Source organism: Pseudophryne corroboree, chromosome 7 (assembly GCF_028390025.1).
Source record: "Pseudophryne corroboree isolate aPseCor3 chromosome 7, aPseCor3.hap2, whole genome shotgun sequence".
NCBI lineage: Eukaryota > Metazoa > Chordata > Amphibia > Anura > Myobatrachidae > Pseudophryne > Pseudophryne corroboree.
The window spans coordinates 4,415,799-4,436,532 of NC_086450.1; the positions used below are offsets into that span (position 1 = coordinate 4,415,799).

The following is a 20,734-nucleotide window of genomic DNA, read 5'->3' on the forward strand; positions in this document are numbered from 1 at the left end:
CCTCCCCCTATGACCCTCCTCCAAGCCTCAGTTAGGATACTGTGCCCGGACGAGCGTACACAATAAGGAAGGATTTTGAATCCCGGGTAAGACTCATACCAGCCACACCAATCACACCATATAACTTGTGATCTAAACCCAGTTAACAGCATGATAACAGAGGAGCCTCTAGAAAAGATGGCTCACTACAGCAATAACCCGATTTTTTTGGTAACAATAACTATGTACCAGTATTGCAGACCATCCGCACTTGGGATGGGCGCCCAGCATCCACTACGGACTACGAGAAATAGAATTATCGGTAAGTAAATTCTTATTTTCTCTAACGTCCTAAGTGGATGCTGGGGACTCCGTAAGGACCATGGGGATTATACCAAAGCTCCCAAACGGGCGGGAGAGTGCGGATGACTCTGCAGCACCAAATGAGAGAACTCCCGGTCCTCCTCAGCCAGGGTATCAAATTTGTAGAATTTTACAAACGTATTTGCTCCTGACCAAGTAGCTGCTCGGCAAAGTTGTAAAGCCGAGACCCCTCGGGCAGCCGCCCAAGATGAGCCCACCTTCCTTGTGGAATGGGCTTTTACAGATTTTGGCTGTGGCAGGCCTGCCACAGAATGTGCAAGCTGAATTGTACTACAAATCCAACGAGCAATAGTCTGCTTAGAAGCAGGAGCACCCAGCTTGTTGGGTGCATACAGAATAAACAACGAGTCAGATTTTCTGACTCCAGCCGTCCTGGAAACCTATATTTCCAGGGCTCTGACAACGTCTAGCAACTTGGAGTCCTCCAAGTCCCTAGTAGCCGCAGGCACCACAATAGGTTGATTCAGGTGAAACGCTGAAAACCACCTTAGGGAGAAACTGAGGACAAGTCCTCAATTCCGCCCTGTCCGAATGGAAAATCAGATGAGGGCTTTTACAGGATAAAGCCGCCAATTCTGACACGCACCTGGCCCAGGCCAGGGCCAACAGCATGACCACTTTCCATGTGAGATATTTTAACTCCACATATTTAAGTGGTTCAAACCAATGTGACTTTTGGAACCCAAAAACTACATTTAGATCCCAAGGTGCCACTGGAGGCACAAAAGGAGGCTGTATATACAGTACCCCTTTCACAAACGTCTGAACTTCAGGGACTGAAGCTAGTTCTTTTTGGAAGAAAATTGACAGGGCCGAAATTTGAACCTTAATGGACCCCCATTTCAGGCCCATAGACACTCCTGTTTGCAGGAAATGTAGGAATCGACCTAGTTGAAAATTCCTCCGTCGGGGCCTTACTGGCCTCGCACCACGCAACATATTTTCGCCAAATGCGGTGATAATGTTTTGCGGTTATATCTTTCCTGGCTTTGATCAGGATAGGGATGACTTCATCCGGAATGCCTTTTTCCTTCAGGATCCGGCGTTCAACCGCCCTGCCGTTAAACGCAGCCGCGGTAAGTCTTGGAACAGACAGGGTCCTTGCTGGAGCAGGTCCCTTCTTAGAGGTAGAGGCCACGGATCCTCCGTGAGCATCTCTTGAAGTTCCGGTTACCAAGTCCTTCTTGGCCAATCCGGAGCCACGAATATAGTGCTTACTCCTCTCCATCTTATAATTCTCAGTACCTTGGTTATGAGAGGCAGAGGAGGGAACACATACACTGACTGGTACACCCACTGTGTTACCAGAGCGTCTACAGCTATTGCCTGAGGGTCCCTTGACCTGGCGCAATACTTGTCGAGTTTTATAAACATGTGGAAGACTTCTGGGTGAAGTCCCCACTCTCCCGGGTGGAGGTCGTGTCTGCTGAGGAAGTCTGCTTCCCAGTTGTCCACTCCCGGAATGAATACTGCTGAAACTGCTATCACATGATTTTCCGCCCAGCGAAGAATCCTTGCAGCTTCTGCCATTGCCCTTCTGCTTCTTGTGTCACCCTGTCTGTTTACGTGGGTGACTGCCGTGATGTTGTCCGAATGGATCAACTCCGGGTGACCTTGAAGCAGAGGTCTTGCTGAGCTTAGAGCATTGTAAATGGCCCTTAGCTTCAGGATATTTATGTGAAGTGATGTCTCCAGGCTTGACCATAAGCTCTGGAAATTCCTTCCCTGTGTGACTGCTCCCCAGCCTCGCAGGCTGGCATCCGTGGTCACCAGGACCCAGTCCTGAATGTGCGGCCCTCTAGAAGATGAGCACTCTGCAACCACCACAGGAGAGACACCCTTGTGCTTGGTGACAGGGTTATCCGCTGATGCATCTGAAGATGCGACCCAGACCATTTGTCCAGCAGGTCCCACTGGAAAGTTCTTGCGTGGAATCTGCCGCATGGGATTGCTTCTTAGGAAGCCACCATTTTTCCAGAACCATCTCATTGATGTACTGAGACTTGGCTCGGTTATAGGAGGTTCCCGACTAGCTCGGATAACTCCCTGACTTTCTCCTCCGGGAGAAACACCTTTTTCTGAACTGTGTCCAGGATCATCCCTAAGAACAGAAGACGAGTCGTCGGAATCAGCTGCGATTTTGGAATATTGAGAATCCAATCGTGCTGCCGCAACACTACCTGAGATAGTGCTACACCGACCTCCAACTGTTCCCTGGATCTTACCCTTATCAGGGAATCGTCCAAGTAAGGGATAACTAAAATTCCCTTCCTTTGAAGGAGTATCATCATTTCGGCCATTACCTTGGTAAAGACCCGGGGTGCCGTGGACCATCCATACGGCAGCGTCTGAAACTGATAGTGACAGTTCTGTACCATAAACCTGAGGTACCCTTGGTGAGAAGGGTAAATTGGGACATGAAGGTAAGCATCCTTGATGTACCGAGACATCATGTAGTCCTCTTCTTCCAGGTTCGCAATCACTGCTCTGAGTGACTCAATCTTGAATTTGAACCTCTGTATGTAAGTGTTCAAAGATTTTAGATTTAGAATCGGTCTCACCGAGCCGTCCGGCTTCGGTACCACAACAGTGTGGAATAATACCCCGTTCCCTGTTGCAGGAGGGGTACCTTGATTATCACCTGCTGGGAATACAGCTTGTGAATGGCTTCCAAAACTGTCTCCCTGTCAGAAGGAGACATCGGTAAAGCCGACTTTAGGAAACGGCGAGGGGGAGACGTCTCGAATTCCAATTTGTACCCCTGAGATATCACCTGAAGGATCCAGGGGTCTACTTGCGAGTGAGCCCACTGCGCGCTGAAATTCATTGAGACGGGCCCCCACCGTGCCTGATTCTGCTTGTAAAGCCCCAGCGTCATACTGAGGGCTTGGCAGAGGCGGGAGAGGGTTTCTGTTCCTGGGAACTGGCTGATTTCTGCAGCCTTTTTCCTCTCCCTCTGTCACGGGGCAGAAATGAGGAACCTTTTGCCCGCTTGCCCACGAAAAGACTGCGCCTGATAATACGGCGTCTTCTCATGTTGAGAGGCGACCTGGGGTACAAACGTGGATTTCCCAGCTGTTGCCGTGGCCACCAGGTCTGAAAGACCGACCCCAAATAACTCCTCCCCTTAATAAGGCAATACTTCCAAATGCCGTTTGGAATCCGCATCACCTGACCACTGTCGTGTCCATAACCCTCTACTGGTAGAAATGGACAACGCACTTAGACTTGATGCCAGTCGGCAAATATTCCGCTGTGCATCACGCATATATAGAAATGCATCTTTTAAATGCTCTATAGGCAATAATATACTGTCCCTATCTAGGGTATCAATATTTTCAGTCAGGGAATCCGACCACGCCAACCCAGCACTGCACATCCAGGCTGAGGCGATTGCTGGTCGCAGTATAACACCAGTATGTGTGTAAATACCTTTTAGGATGCCCTCCTGCTTTCTATCAGCAGGATCCTTAAGGGCGGCCATCTCAGGAGAGGGTAGAGCCCTTGTTCTTACAAGCGTGTGAGCGCTTTATCCACCCTAGGGGGTGTTTCCCAACGCACCCTAACCTCTGGCGGGAAAGGATATAATGCCAATAACATTTTAGAAATTATCAGTTGTTATCGGGGGAAAACCACGCATCATCACACACCTCATTTAATTTCTCAGATTCAGGAAAACTACAGGTAGTTTTTCCTCACCGAACATAATACCCCTTTTTGGTGGTACTCGTATTATCAGAAATGTGTAAAACATTTTTCATTGCCTCAATCATGTAACGTGTGGCCCTACTGGAAGTCACATTTGTCTCTTCACCGTCGACACTGGAGTCAGTATCCGTGTCGGCGTCTATATCTGCCATCTGAGGTAACGGGCGCTTTAGAGCCCCTGACGGCCTATGAGACGTCTGGACAGGCACAAGCTGAGTAGCCGGCTGTCTCATGTCAACCACTGTCTTTTATACAGAGCTGACACTGTTACGTAATTCCTTCCAACAGTTCATCCACTCAGGTGTCGACCCCCTAGGGGGTGACATCACTATTACAGGCAATCTGCTCCGTCTCCACATAATTTTTCTCCTCATACATGTCGACACAAACGTACCGACATACAGCACACACACAGGGAATGCTCTGATAGAGGACAGGACCCCACTAGCCCTTTGGGGAGACAGAGGGAGAGTTTGCCAGCACACACCAGAGCGCTATATATATACAGGGATAACCTTATATAAGTGTTTTTCCCCTTATAGCTGCTGTATTTTAATACTGCGCGTAATTAGTGCCCCCCTTCTCTTTTTTAACCCTTTCTGTAGTGTAGTGACTGCAGGGGAGAGCCAGGGAGCTTCCCTCCAACGGAGCTGTGAGGGAAAATGGCGCCAGTGTGCTGAGGAGATAGGCTCCGCCCCCTTATCGGCGGCCTTATCTCCCGTTTTTCTATGTATTCTGGCAGGGGTTAAATTCATCCATATAGCCCAGGAGCTATATGTGATGCATTTTTTGCCATCCAAGGTGTTTTTATTGCGTCTCAGGGCGCCCCCCCCAGCGCCCTGCACCCTCAGTGACCGGAGTGTGAAGTGTGCTGAGAGCAATGGCGCACAGCTGCAGTGCTGTGCGCTACCTTGTTGAAGACAGGACGTCTTCTGCCGCCGATTTTCCGGACCTCTTCTGTCTTCTGGCTCTGTAAGGGGGCCGGCGGCGCGGCTCTGGGACCCATCCATGGCTGGGCCTGTGATCGTCCCTCTGGAGCTAATGTCCAGTAGCCTAAGAAGCCCAATCCACTCTGCACGCAGGTGAGTTCGCTTCTTCTCCCCTTAGTCCCTCGATGCAGTGAGCCTGTTGCCAGCAGGTCTCACTGAAAATAAAAAACCTAAAACTAACTTTTCACTAAGCAGCTCAGGAGAGCCACCTAGTGTGCAACCTTCTCGTTCGGGCACAAAAATCTAACTGAGGCTTGGAGGAGGGTCATAGGGGGAGGAGCCAGTGCACACCAGGTAGTTCTAAAGCTTTACTTTTGTGCCCAGTCTCCTGCGGAGCCGCTATTCCCCATGGTCCTTACGGAGTCCCCAGCATCCACTTAGGACGTTAGAGAAAAGTAGGTGCTGTTATCACGTAGCGTAGGAGCACCAGAGCAGAGACGCCTTTACGTAGCTGGTGGCTTACCAAATGTATTTATGTAACTGAGATCTCTGCACTTCTATTATTATGTAGGATGCAAAAACGTTTGTGATGAAATGAAGGAGAATCCACCAGCCACTCACCTGTGATATATGGTTGATGGAGGACTCCATCCTCCGGAGCTGAGACGCCTGAATATCCAGCATCTGAAGGACATTGTTTGCTAAGGTGTTGATCAGATATGCCACACTGGCTAAGGACTGTGTTGTATACGCTTTGGTTTCCTCTAGGGCTCTTTGCTTATCTGCAGACTGAACATAAAAATATTGTATGAACAAATCATATTAAACACCACAATCAGCATAATATTACAGGCATTAGCCAAAGGGAAGAACCCATCCATGAACTGGCCTTATCTATGTAGGCCGTGGTTTCTACTAGAGTTGTCCATCGCCAGGTACTTATCATTGGTTATATTACCATCACTGGCCAAACCATTAATGGTTCTCAGCCGTGCATACGCAGATTAAAGGAGATGCGTCCAAACATACGCAATACTACGCCCCCTTCACCATCCAACGCCCTTTCATTGTGCAATATTTAACCACTCACAAAACTAGGAATGCAGGTAATACTTCATATAATACAGAAACATTGTGTGCTATTTAATATCAGATTTCTCATTGAAGGTTATACCATCGGCAATCGTCAGGAAACCATTGATCGTTGTTAACCATCGACGGTCAATGGACAACCTTAGTTTCTATAGCAGGTCAATTTAAGATTCACCTGTTGGCCTATTTTAATCTTGAAGTGAAGTCTCAGACAAGAACTACAGTACAGTCCATAATAGGTAAGAGATGTGGGTACCACCTAGACCATATCATGCCCCCTGTCAAGGCAGGGGGCATGATGAGGTGGTACCCACCATCTACTAGAGAGCAGGCTGCTAGGAATCCAGCTCAGAGAAAGCACTGGGACTACTAAGGTGATGCCAAGACAGAACAATACAACAATCATTACACACATGCTGTATATTGGGCCCTTTAATCACGTAACATAGAGCAGAGGAAGCAATATAACATACGTCCATGCAGATTAGCCTCAAGATACATCTAAGTGATAGTTTGGGAATTAATTTGAGAGCAAGTGTATCGCAGCCTAGCTCATCATCTGGAGATACCGTCTATGATGAAATATTCTCCACTGCCTGGATCCATCACTGTACAGCACAGCAGGCTGACACCGGGACACCACCTATGTTATATGACCAGATGCTGTCAGTATGTTGGTGGGTTAGTCAGGGTTAAAACCTCATACATCTAAGCACCTTTTCCCCGATTCAACTGGACCCGCTGATCAGCAGCCATCTATGATCAGTCGGTCTCTCTGAGAAACATTCCAGATTCCCTGACCCAGGCATTGGACCTTTAATAGCACAGCTTTCACCTCTACAGCAGGACTGAGCAAATGTGTACCGTGCGACAAGTTTACAAACTGAAAACTGGACATTGACAAATGCATGTTAAGACCCCAACGTCTGAGGCATCCACAATAGAAAAATGGCGCTCTGATATAACTACAGCATAAGACTAACATGAAAAGCTGGCCCAGCAATGGGATGCAGTTATGATATCGGATGTCTGGATCCCAGCAATCAGAATACCAATTCCATAATCCAGACACTTGTCAGAGGGGGTAATTCAGACCTGATCGCTGGGCTGCGTGTTTTGCAGCCCTGCGATCAGATAGTCGCCGCCTACAGGGGGGAGTGTATTTTCGCTGTGCAAGTGTGCGTTTGGATGTGTAGCGGAGCTGCACAAACAGATCTTGTGTGGTCACTACTCAGCCCAGGACTTACTCAGCCGCTGCGATTGTTTCCTGCTGATCGGGGCCAGATCTGAAGTCAGACACCCGCCCTGCAAACGCTTGGACACGCCTGCGTTTTTCCGGACACTCCCTGAAAACGGCCAGTTGCCACCCACAAACGCCCTCTTCCTGTCAATCTCCTTGCGAACGCCCGTGCAAATAGATCCTTCGCCATATCCCATCGCTGACCCCTGTTGCTGCAGTCTGTCGCACCTGCACATTGCGGTGCATACGCATGCGCAGTACAGACCTGATCGCACGCTGTGCATAATCGCACAGCAGCGATCAGAACTGAATTACCCCTAGAATGCCAACGCCAGAATCCCGACCGTAAGTATAGATGGCGGGTTAGTGCCACGGTGGGGGGGATTTGAATATTAGGTTTAAGCAGTGGGAATACCGGGCGGGTGTCAGGCTGGCGGATTCCGGCGTCGGTCTCCTGAACGTCGGGATCCTGACAGCCGACATTTAAACTGCCTCCCGTTACACATAGGAAATAGCTTTGCAGGATAACGGCAAGAGACAAAGCAATAAGGGCTGTTATATTGCAGGAACATTTAGGATAAACCGCAAAAAGCAAGAGAGCGGACGCATAAGAGAAGATACATGTCATGACAGGCCAGGTGACAAGTACGGCAACGAGATTGTGACTCATTAAGACTAAAAACTGCATGAAAAAAATGAAACTAAAGGATAGTAAAATGCCATTGTTCCAACAGTCCCACCACACGCGTGTGTGCTGCCGGAACATAACACGATAGAAAAGGGAAATTGATCTTGAATGCGCAACTACTGGATTGCAGCCTATGAGAAAATAAGTGGCACCTCACAAACTAACCACCAAGATAATACAATGCATAAAGATTTTTCTCACAGTGGCGCACACCACATATATAGTAGATAAAAAGTTCTTACTCCAAAGGGGTTTTTAGGAGAGAATCCAAATTCTTTTTGAGTTGGAATCGTTCTTATCCAATACTTCCATGAGGATAAATTCCAGCGGATTCCCAATCTCAAAAAAGAAAAAAAACAATCTAGTGCAATATTGTCTGAACAGATGACAGAATGTCACCACACAAATGTCACCACACAAATTGTGGGTAGGGATCCCGGATAGGCGATCTGCTGTCAAGCCTCGATCCTGTGTGTACACCCGCCTATCCGCTGGCGCTTCCTGTGTGCACAGTCCTCACTTCCGGCTGTGACCTGCCGCTCTCATCCTCCAGGAGGCTGACGAAGGACCTGGTGTCCGAAAAGCTTTAAGCTGGTGACAAAGATCAAAGGGACAGCTCTATTGGATCCACGAGCTACCTGAGGAGGTGAAAGAATCCCGGGCTTTCGGACTCTCATCCCTATTCCATCTGGGACGGGTAATAGCGTGGAGATTGAGCCATTGTGATGCCTACCCACAATTTGTGTGGTGACATGCTTGTTTTACCGTTTTTATTGCGAGTCTAATGTAATAAAGTAATTCTGTCATCCGTTCAGACAATATTGCACTAGATTTTATTTTTTATTTTTTGAGATTGAGAATCCGCTGGAATTTATCCTCATGGAAGTACTTATGGTGTGTGAATAAGAACGATTCCAACTCAAAAAGAATTTGGATTCTCTAATTCCTAAAAACCCCTTTGGAGTAAGAACTTTTTATCTACTATATATGTGGTGTGCGCCATTGTGAGAAAAATCTTTTTGCAGAACATAACACGCACATACACTAAGCTGCGCGGATGAAAAACAAAATGAACACTTAATAATTCAGAATAAGACGGCTCCAGCTCCGAGGACATTTGGGTAGTGTTAGGAGAAGCTTGGGAACACCAGAAGATGGTAGAGCAGTATAAATGCATACAAATCTAAATACTGTAAGTATAAATCAGGAGCGGTAGAGGCGGTCCTCCATGTGTTTTATAGTTGAAAACTAAATATGATATGACAAAAAAAACTAATTGACGATGTAGCATATGTCCACTGCATATACGGAGACGTAGCGGGGCTTAGTGCAGCAGCTGCAAGAGATGGAGTGGGGCTTAGTGCAGAAGCCGCAAGAGAGGGGGTGGGGCATGGTGCAGGGCCGGTCCCCGCACGTGGCCAAGAGCGTCAGGGCCGGACCCCGCACGTGGCCAAGAGCGTCAGGGCCGGACCCCGCACGTGGCCAAGAGCGTCAGGGCCGGACCCCGCACGTGGCCAAGAGCGTCAGGGCCGGACCCCGCACGTGGCCAAGAGCGTCAGGGCCGGACCCCGCACGTGGCCAAGAGCGTCAGGGCCGGACCCCGCACGTGGCCAAGAGCGTCAGGGCCGGACCCCGCACGTGGCCAAGAGCGTCAGGGCTGGACCCCGCACGTGGCCAAGAGCGTCAGGGCCGGACCCCGCAAGTGGCCAAGAGCGTCAGGGCCGGACCCCGCAAGTGGCCAAGAGCGTCAGGGCCGGACCCCGCAAGTGGCCAAGAGCGTCAGGGCCGGACCCCGCAAGTGGCCAAGAGCGTCAGGGCCGGACCCCGCAAGTGGCCAAGAGCGTCAGGGCCGGACCCCGCAAGTGGCCAAGAGCGTCAGGGCCGGACCCCGCAAGTGGCCAAGAGCGTCAGGGCCGGACCCCGCAAGTGGCCAAGAGCGTCAGGGCCGGACCCCGCAAGTGGCCAAGAGCGTCAGGGCCGGACCCCGCAAGTGGCCAAGAGCGTCAGGGCCGGACCCCTCTACCCGTTACATTCCAAGGAATACAATGCCAGCACACTGCAGGGTAACACATCCAAAAACATTTTCTTGTAGCTGCTTCCATAACACATATCACTGCTGTCCAGGTGGACAATGGGGGATAATTCCAAGTTGATCGCAGCAGGATTTTTGATAGCAATTGGGCAAAACCATGTGCACTGCAGGGGAGGCAGATATAACATGTGCAGAGAGAGTTAGATTTGGGTGGGGTGTGTTCAATCTGCAATCTAATTTGCAGTGTAAAAATAAAGCAGCCAGTATTTACCCTGCACAGAAATAATATAACCCACCCAAATCTAACTCTCTCTGCACATGTTATATCTGCCACACCTGCAGTGCACATGGTTTTGCCCAACTGCTATCAAAAATCCTGCTGCGATCAACTCAGAATTACCCCCTATGTACAGAGTATTAAGTATTAATAGATCCTATTCCAGTGCTCAGTTTTACACAATGCAGACATTCCCCTTACCATGCCCTGCACACTGGCCTGCCTCCAGCCCCAAACACAAGCAGCTGCCACTGCCGGTCCAGGGTAGGTGAGCCCTCCTTGGGGGGATATACTTTCCCTTCACCAAATAAAACTGGGAGTGGCCACAATTTGCTGCATTCAAAGCTACTTAATAGGACGGATGGTAAACCCTGGCTTATTACCTCTGCTTACTAAAAGCAGGCAGCCGATGTGTGGAACCGGCCTGCCAGTGACAACAGCAATTAGACACGGGCGTTCACAATGCTTTCATCATCAAAGGTTAGGATGCAGATACAGCACATACAATGTTCTTGTTGGTGCATGCATGTAACGTGTGTCCACAATTCCATGTGTGTTTTTTAAATGTGTGTAATAAAACAGTGTGACTGCTTGTTAGCGGCATCGCACTGCCCTGACAATGAACTCCCATCGAGATAATTGTGAGCTTTCAGCTGCACTGACGTACATCAGATGCACGGAAACGGAACACGTAGTAGAACGCACTGCAGCGCAACAAGAGCAATGCCAATATGTACATTGTTATTTTCACATCCATCTCAATGGCTTTGTGCTAGAAAGTGTGTGAAATATAGGATGTTAGTGCCAGTGTGCGCAAAACCTGTAATACTAGCTAGTACGTGTACAATGGCATTTTACAGACGTTATTATTATTATTATTTGGGGTTTTTTCTTTTAATAAAATCAGTTTAGCAAATGGGATATTTGGATTTAGTAAAATGGATGGAGTCAGTGCTAAGCACAGAGCCATGTAACCATGCTGTAACACTGGGGCAGATGTATCAACCTGGAGAAGTGATAAAGCAGTGATACAGTAAGTGCAAGGTGATAACACACCAGCCAATCATTATGGATGATTGGCTGGTGCGTCCCTCACTTATCACTGCTCTATCCCTTCTCCAGGCTTAATACATCTGCCCCAGTGTCCGTTACCCAAAAATAATCCCGCAAATGACCTGTGCGCACGTTTTCTGCCAAGATAATGATTTGCTGACGGTCAGGTCCACAAGGGTATTAGAGAAGGGAACTCAGTGACTGCAAAAAGATCACAATAACCAAAACCCAGCTTTGGGATGAGTGACGCCCAACTGCGCCATTAGAGGAATCTGCGATCAGAGCTGCACCAGAGAAAGGCGTCCAGATAACAATGCGTGTAGGTGGGTGTACCGTGGAATGCAACCTGCAGCCTGCTCCTACTGTAGCCTGCTCCTACTGCAGCCTGGATTTAACCAATTTGTCTGAACGATTACTTTTGTCTGTTTTCCAGCTTTTGGGAAGAAATGGTTGATTGTCATTTGCTCCCATACATTGCCAGATATTCGTCCCAACCAGAAAGATTGGACAGATGATCTTATAGTGTGTATCCAGCGGACGTGTGTGTGTGTGTGTGTGTGTGTGTGTGTGTGTGTGTGTGTGAGTGTAATACCCTGTGTGTATTGTGCTATGGGGACAGCGCTGGTTTTAGGGGCTGCGTGCTAAGGGAGAGCCTGGGAGCTTACATCACCATGGATACTTGGTAGCGCCATATGAATAAAAGATAATAACGGTATGAATACATATATATAGCTATCCCACCTCTGAACAAGTAGATCTGGTGTAACCAGTGCAGGTTCTCCCTGGCTATACATTATATAAGGCTCCTACCTCTTTGAGTTTAACCTGCAATGCCTCTGGCTACAAAGAATATAGTATAAATATCCAGCGCTATACACTGCAGATAGAGGTGTGCTAGACTACCGGAGAAGCCAAGGACTGGACTGATGGATGCCTTCTGTCTCCCTATCCAGGATCCTGCCTTTTACCTACTGAAGTGACCGCTGTGTGCCAATTTCAATGTCTCCAGCAGCAATCAACTTAACTCGCAATAATAATAAGAATTTACTTACCGATAATTCTATTTCTCGTAGTCCGTAGTGGATGCTGGGGACTCCGTAAGGACCATGGGGAATAGCGGCTCCGCAGGAGACAGGGCACAAAAGTAAAAGCTTTAGGATCAGGTGGTGTGCACTGGCTCCTCCCCCTATGACCCTCCTCCAAGCCTCAGTTAGGATACTGTGCCCGGACGAGCGTACACAATAAGGAAGGATTTTGAATCCCGGGTAAGACTCATACCAGCCACACCAATCACACCATATAACTTGTGATCTAAACCTAGTTAACAGCATGATAACAGAGGAGCCTCTAGAAAAGATGGCTCACTACAGCAATAACCCGATTTTTTTGGTAACAATAACTATGTACCAGTATTGCAGACAATCCGCACTTGGGATGGGCGCCCAGCATCCACTACGGACTACGAGAAACAGAATTATCGGTAAGTAAATTCTTGTTTTCTCTGACGTCCTAGTGGATGCTGGGGACTCCGTAAGGACCATGGGGATTATACCAAAGCTCCCAAACGGGCGGGAGAGTGCGGATGACTCTGCAGCACCAAATGAGAGAACTCCAGGTCCTCCTCAGCCAGGGTATCAAATTTGTAGAATTTTACAAACGTATTTGCTCCTGACCAAGTAGCTGCTCGGCAACGTTGTAAAGCCGAGACCCCTCGGGCAGCCGCCCAAGATGAGCCCACCTTCCTTGTGGAATGGGCTTTTACAGATTTTGGCTGTGGCAGGACTGCCACAGAATGTGCAAGCTGAATTGTACTACAAATCCAACAAACAATAGTCTGCTTAGAAGCAGGAGCACCCAGCTTGTTGGGTGCATACAGAATAAACAACGAGTCAGATTTTCTGACTCCAGCCGTCCTGGAAACCTATATTTCCAGGGCCCTAACAACGTCTAGCAACTTGGAGTCCTCCAAGTCCCTAGTAGCCGCAGGCACCACAAATAGGTTGATTCAGGTGAAACGCTGAAAACCACCTTAGGGAGAAACTGAGGACAAGTCCTAAATTCCGCCCTGTCCGAATGGAAAATCAGATGAGGGCTTTTACAGGATAAAGCCGCCAATTCTGACACGCACCTGGCCCAGGCCAGGGCCAACAGCATGACCACTTTCCATGTGAGATATTTTAACTCCACATATTTAAGTGGTTCAAACCAATGTGACTTTTGGAACCCAAAAACTACATTTAGATCCCAAGGTGCCACTGGAGGCACAAAAGGAGGCTGTATATACAGTACCCCTTTCACAACGTCTGAACTTCAGGGACTGAAGCTAGTTCTTTTTGGAAGAAAATTGACAGGGCCGAAATTTGAACCTTAATGGACCCCCATTTCAGGCCCATAGACACTCCTGTTTGCAGGAAAAGTAGGAATCGACCTAGTTGAAAAATTCCTCCGTCGGGGCCTTACTGGCCTCGCACCACGCAACATATTTTCGCCAAATGCGGTGATAATGTTTTGCGGTTATATCTTTCCTGGCTTTGATCAGGATAGGAATGACTTCATCCGGAATGCCTTTCTCCTTCAGGATCCGGCGTTCAACCGCCATGCCGTCAAACGCAGCCGCGGTAAGTCTTGGAACAGACAGGGTCCTTGCTGGAGCAGGTCCCTTCTTAGAGGTAGAGGCCACGGATCCTCCGTGAGCATCTCTTGAAGTTCCGGTTACCAAGTCCCTCTTGGCCAATCCGGAGCCAGGAATATAGTGCTTACTCCTCTCCATCTTATAATTCTCAGTACCTTGGGTATGAGAGGCAGAGGAGGGAACACATACACTGGCTGGTACACCCACTGTGTTACCAGAGCGTCTACAGCTATTGCCTGAGGGTCCCTTGACCTGGCGCAATACTTGTCGAGTTTTATAAACATGTGGAAGACTTCTGGGTGAAGTCCCCACTCTCCCGGGTGGAGGTCGTGTCTACTGAGGAAGTCTGCTTCCCAGTTGTCCACTCCCGGAATGAATACTGCTGACAGTGCTATCACATGATTTTCCGCCCAGCGAAGAATCCTTGCAGCTTCTGCCTTGCCCTCCTGCTTCTTGTGTCACCCTGTCTGTTTACGTGGGTGACTGCCGTGATGTTGTCCGAATGGATCAACTCCGGGTGACCTTGAAGCAGAGGTCTTGCTGAGCTTAGAGCATTGTAAATGGCCCTTAGCTTCAGGATATTTATGTGAAGTGATGTCTCCAGGCTTGACCATAAGCTCTGGAAATTCCTTCCCTGTGTGACTGCTCCCCAGCCTCGCAGGCTGGCATCCGTGGTCACCAGGACCCAGTCCTGAATGTCGAATCTGCGGCCCTCTAGAAGATGAGCACTCTGCAACCACCACAGGAGAGACACCCTTGTGCTTGGTGACAGGGTTATCCGCTGATGCATCTGAAGATGCGACCCGGACCATTTGTCCAGCCGGTCCCACTGGAAAGTTCTTGCGTGGAATCTGCCGAATGGGATTGCTTCGTAGGAAGTCACCATTTTTCACAGAACCCTTTCATTGATGTACTGAGACTTGGCTCGGTTATAGGAGGTTCCCGACTAGCTCGGATAACTCCCTGACTTTCTCCTCCGGGAGAAACACCTTTTTCTGGACTGTGTCCAGGATCATCCCTAGGAACAGAAGACGAGTCGTCGGAATCAGCTGCGATTTTGGAATATTGAGAATCCAATCGTGCTGCCGCAACACTACCTGAGATAGTGCTACACCGACCTCCAACTGTTCCCTGGATCTTACCCTTATCAGGGAATCGTCCAAGTAAGGGATAACTAAAATTCCCTTCCTTCGAAGGAATATCATCATTTCGGCCATTACCTTGGTAAAGACCCGGGGTGCCGTGGACCATCCATACGGCAGCGTATGAAACTGATAGTGACAGTTCTGTACCACAAACCTGAGGTACCCTTGGTGAGAAGGGTAAATTGGGACATGAAGGTAAGCATCCTTGATGTCCCGAGACATCATGTAGTCCCCTTCTTCCAGGTTCGCAATCACTGCTCTGAGTGACTCAATCTTGAATTTGAACCTCCGTATGTAAGTGTTCAAGATTTTAGATTTAGACTCGGTCTCACCGAGCCGTCCGGCTTCGGTACCACAACCGTGTGGAATAATACCCCGTTCCCTGTTGCAGGAGGGGTACCTTGATTATCACCTGCTGGGAATACAGCTTGTGAATGGCTTCCAAAACTGCCTCCCTGTCAGAGGGAGACGTCGGTAAAGCCGACTTTAGGAAACGGCGAGGGGGAGACGTCTCGAATTCCAATTTGTACCCCTGAGATATCACCTGAAGGATCCAGGGGTCTAATTGCGAGTGAGCCCACTGCGCGCTGAAATTCATTGAGACGGGCCCCCACCATGCCTGATTCTGCTTGTAAAGCCCCAGCGTCATACTGAGGGCTTGGCAGAGGCGGGAGAGGGCTTCTGTTCCTGGGAACTGGCTGATTTCTGCAGCCTTTTTCCTCTCCCTCTGTCACGGGGCAGAAATGAGGAACCTTTTGCCCGCTTGCCCACGAAAGGACTGCGCCTGATACTACGGCGTCTTCTTATGTTGAGAGGCGACCTGGGGTACAAACGTGGATTTCCCAGCTGTTGCCGTGGCCACCTCCGCCTCACCTGACCACTGTCGTGTCCATAACCCTCTACTGGCAGAAATGGACAACGCACTTAGACTTGATGCCAGTCGGCAAATATTCCGCTGTGCATCACGCATATCTAGAAATGCATCTTTTAAATGCTCTATAGACAATAATATACTGTCCCTATCTAGGGTATCTATATTTTCAGTCAGGGAATCCGACCACGCCAACCCAGCACTGCACATCCAGGCTGAGGCGATTGCTGGTCGCAGTATAACACCAGTATGTGTGTAAATACATTTTAGGATACTCTCCTGCTTTCTATCAGCAGGATCCTTAAGGGCGGCCATCTCAGGAGAGGGTAGAGCCCTTGTTCTTACAAGCGTGTGAGCGCTTTATCCACCCTAGGGGGTGTTTCCCAACGCACCCTAACCTCTGGCGGGAAAGGATATAATGCCAATAACATTTTAGAAATTATCAGTTGTTATCGGGGGAAACCCACGCATCATCACACACCTCATTTAATTTCTCAGATTCAGGAAAACTACAGGTAGTTTTTCCTCATCGAACATAATACCCCTTTTTGGTGGTACTCGTATTATCAGAAATGTGTAAAACATTTTTCATTGCCTCAATCATGTAACGTGTGGCCCTACTGGAAGTCACATTTGTCTCTTCACCGTCGACACTGGAGTCAGTATCCGTGTCGGCGTCTATATCTGCCATCTGAGGTAACGGGCGCTTTAGAGCCCCTGACGGCCTATGAGACGTCTGGACAGGCACAAGCTGAGTAGCCGGCTGTCTCATGTCAACCACTGTCTTTTATACAGAGCTGACACTGTCACGTAATTCCTTCCAACAGTTCATCCACTCAGGTGTCGACCCCCTAGGGGGTGACATCACTATTACAGGCAATCTGCTCCGTCTCCACATCATTTTTCTCCTCATACATGTCGACACAAACGTACCGACACACAGCACACACACAGGGAATGCTCTGATAGAGGACAGGACCCCACTAGCCCTTTGGGGAGACAGAGGGAGAGTTTGCCAGCACACACCAGAGCGCTATATATATACAGGGATAACCTTATATAAGTGTTTTTCCCCTTATAGCTGCTGTATTTTTAATACTGCGCGTAATTAGTGCCCCCCCTCTCTTTTTTAACCCTTTCTGTAGTGTAGTGACTGCAGGGGAGAGCCAGGGAGCTTCCCTCCAACGGAGCTGTGAGGGAAAATGGCGCCAGTGTGCTGAGGAGATAGGCTCCGCCCCCTTCTCGGCGGCCTTATCTCCCGTTTTTCTGTGTATTCTGGCAGGGGTTAAATTCATCCATATAGCCCAGGAGCTATATGTGATGCATTTTTTTTTTGCCATCCAAGGTGTTTTTATTGCGTCTCAGGGCGCCCCCCCCCAGCACCCTGCACCCTCAGTGACCGGAGTGTGAAGTGTGCTGAGAGCAATGGCGCACAGCTGCAGTGCTGTGCGCTACCTTGTTGAAGACAGGACGTCTTCTGCCGCCGATTTTCCGGACCTCTTCTGTCTTCTGGCTCTGTAAGGGGGCCGGCGGCGCGGCTCTGGGACCTATCCATGGCTGGGCCTGTGATCGATCCCTCTGGAGCTAATGTCCAGTAGCCTAAGAAGCCCAATCCACTCTGCACGCAGGTGAGTTCGCTTCTTCTCCCCTTAGTCCCTCGATGCAGTGAGCCTGTTGCCAGCAGGTCTCACTGAACATAAAAAACCTAAAACTAAACTTTTCACTAAGCAGCTCAGGAGAGCCACCTAGTGTGCACCCTTCTCGTTTGGGCACAAAAATCTAACAGAGGCTTGGAGGAGGGTCATAGGGGGAGGAGCCAGTGCACACCAGGTAGTTCTAAAGCTTTACTTTTGTGCCCAGTCTCCTGCGGAGCCGCTATTCCCCATGGTCCTTACGGAGTCCCCAGCATCCACTAGGAGGTCAGAGAAATATAATTATTCTAGGTCACCAGAGAACTTTCAATTCAATTGTCTGTGCGACTAGCCCAGCGGCTGCGCGTATTGCGGATTTCTGCCCACACACCATAAAATCCAGGCAAAGTAAGGCTTCTTGGGTGGGCGCCAGTGCTGGGCACGCTGTAACTGCAACGCATCCACCACTCAGCATGGGGGAAGCTGCTTACTGAGGGTAATAGCACGTATAAGGGTGCGACAAAGGAGCCGTCAAGGGAATGAAATGAATACCTCCGGGGCCCTTAGCCCAGGAGCTAAATTCATGACCAACAATTGAATCGCATCCTTAAAGCCTTATGGTGCCCATACACTTGTGCGATGCCCCGTGACGTGACATCGCGGGGTATCGCACCAGCAGTTCAGGTGCGATGAAATCGCGCCTGAACTGCCAAAGTGATTACCATGCGATAGATCGCATGGTAATCACGTGATGGGCACATCACCGCCGAGTGGGAGTGGCCTCTGGCCTCTCCTGGCGGGTGCCCATCGCGCATCGCAGGTGTTTTTAAAAACACGTGATCGCGCTGCGATGCGATAAATATTAAGTGCAGCACATACTATCATGAGACGCGATATTTGAGCGGCGTGCCCACGCATCGCGTCGCATGGTACCTTTAATGTGCATACAATCCTTCGATTTCTATCACAGATGCGGTGGAAATGGAAGGATTGTATGCCATATCGCACAAGTGTATACATTATACAGATAGTCCAGACAATGTAACAGCTGGACCCGTACATGATGCACTCTGTGACAGGCGGGATAACAGTGCCTCATGATCATTAATGACACATTGTATGTCACGATCCGGGTATCTGGACGCCATTTCTTACCCATCAGATGCCTCCTAAGGCTGGCTCAGCGCTCCAGGACCGGATCCCATCTGTTATCCTGATGTTTACATTCCTGCATCCTCTCCTGTCTCTCTGAGACGCGGTCACAGTAAACGCCATATTACATCTGGCATGGCGTCTCCCGCGGCCTCCGCCGCCGTCCCTGAGTTTCTGCATGCAAAGTGTCAGAGTGGCGATTACGTCAGCCGCGGCCTCCGCTGTGCCCGCGTGGTTTGGATGTGCATTCATCAGTCTGGCGTCTCCTGTCTCCTGTGGCCGGCGCCGCCATTGCTGCTTCAATTCTCACATGGATTACAAACCAAACTTCCCTCCAAGTGTCTGCATGGGCGCAGCCATCTTGGATTTTGTCATCTGATCATTTCCACCAATCTGCTGTCTGTATTGTTGATTTGCATAATTGCCTAGCCAACCCCTTCCTTGCTGCAGGTATAAGTAAGCTGTGCCTGAGCAAGGAAGGCGTCAGTGCTTTGGTTGTCAAACCTAGTTCCAGTTTGTCTCTCTTCTGTGAATGTCTTCCAGGTTCCAGCTCCTGTCTCCAGACTTCTGCTATAGAGACCCGCACCAGCATTCCATCTGCGGTATAGCCTGACTCTCCGATCCATTCTGGACTCACCTGTTTCCAGCTACAACATCACCTGCTTCCAGCTCAGCTTCCAGCAGTGTACAGCTTCTCTTAAAGGGCCGGTGTCCTTTCTGCAGTTTACCACTCTCCACCGGTATTATTATTTCTCCGCTCTCAAATTCTACATTTCATCTACATTGCATCGCTCTCAAGCTTTATTTATTATTTAACTGGTTCCAGCCAGTATCCACTCCGTGCCAACACCTGTCTGGTTCTAACCAGTACCCACAGCAGCATTTTATCTACAGCAGTCCAGCTTTCCCTGGAACACCAGCTGGTACGACCCTGGGCTTTCCTCATTGCTACAGTTGAGCCTGGTAAGGACTTTCCAACTTGCAGATAATAAGAACTGTCTCATACCACCAGAGCTCTGTGGCCCCTGCCACCCTGTAGTACCCAGGAACTGTATTATTATTTCTCTGCTGATTTTTGTACTTTTTACTGCTACTGTGATGCATGGAGTTTGTCATAAATAAATATCATTGACTTTTACTCAAGTTGTCGTGGTCACGCCTTCGGGCGGTTTCTCTTCATGTTACTTACATGTCCAGGGGTCTGATACAACCTTCCAGGTTCCGGTACATCTCAGCCCCTACAACTGAGGCTGCCTTCCGTCAGCTCAGGCCCTCAGTTGTGACAGTAAGCACTGACCAAATGAATCCAGCCGGAGACCAGGATCAAGCGGCCAGGCCGATGCAAGAACTGGCAGCCCGACTTGAACATCAGGAGGCTGCACAGGGCCACATCATCCGCTGTCTCCAGGACTTCTCTACTCGGCTGGATGGGATTCAGACAACTCTCCGTGGATCAGGCACATCTGGGGCGTCAACCACAATGACTCCAACTATAACCCCACCCACCTTACCCGTTTCTGCTCCACGTCTTCATCTTCCAACGCCAGCAAAATTTGACGGATCTCCAAGATTCTGCAGGGGATTTCTCAACCAGTGTGAGATTCAGTTTGAGCTACAACCTGGCAATTTTCCCAGTGACCGTACAAAAATTGCCTACATCATCTCACTTCTCAGTGGCTCAGCCCTTGACTGGGCATCACCGTTATGGGAGAGGTCCGACACCCTGCTATCTTCTTACACTGCATTCGTGTCAACATTCAGGCGCATCTTCGACGAGCCAGGCCGGGTAACTTCAGCTTCGTCTGAGATTCTCCGTTTACGCCAGGGATCACATACTGTAGGACAATATCTTATACAGTTCCAGATTCTGGCATCTGAACTGGCATGGAACGACGAGGCCCTGTATGCTGCATTCTGGCAT

At 49.3% G+C, this 20,734-nt stretch overlaps 1 protein-coding gene across 35 annotated transcripts in view; it reads right to left on the bottom strand.

Moving 5' to 3' along the window:
• Positions 1-20,734, bottom strand: part of ABI2 (abl interactor 2) — a 247,883-nt gene that overhangs the window by 134,924 nt on the left and 92,225 nt on the right. For all 35 annotated transcript variants that reach the window (XM_063932626.1, XM_063932624.1, XM_063932625.1 and 32 more), the window contains exon 2: positions 5,622-5,789. In XM_063932626.1, the coding sequence (XP_063788696.1) occupies positions 5,622-5,789 (168 nt within the window). The remainder of the gene's footprint in view (positions 1-5,621; positions 5,790-20,734) is intronic.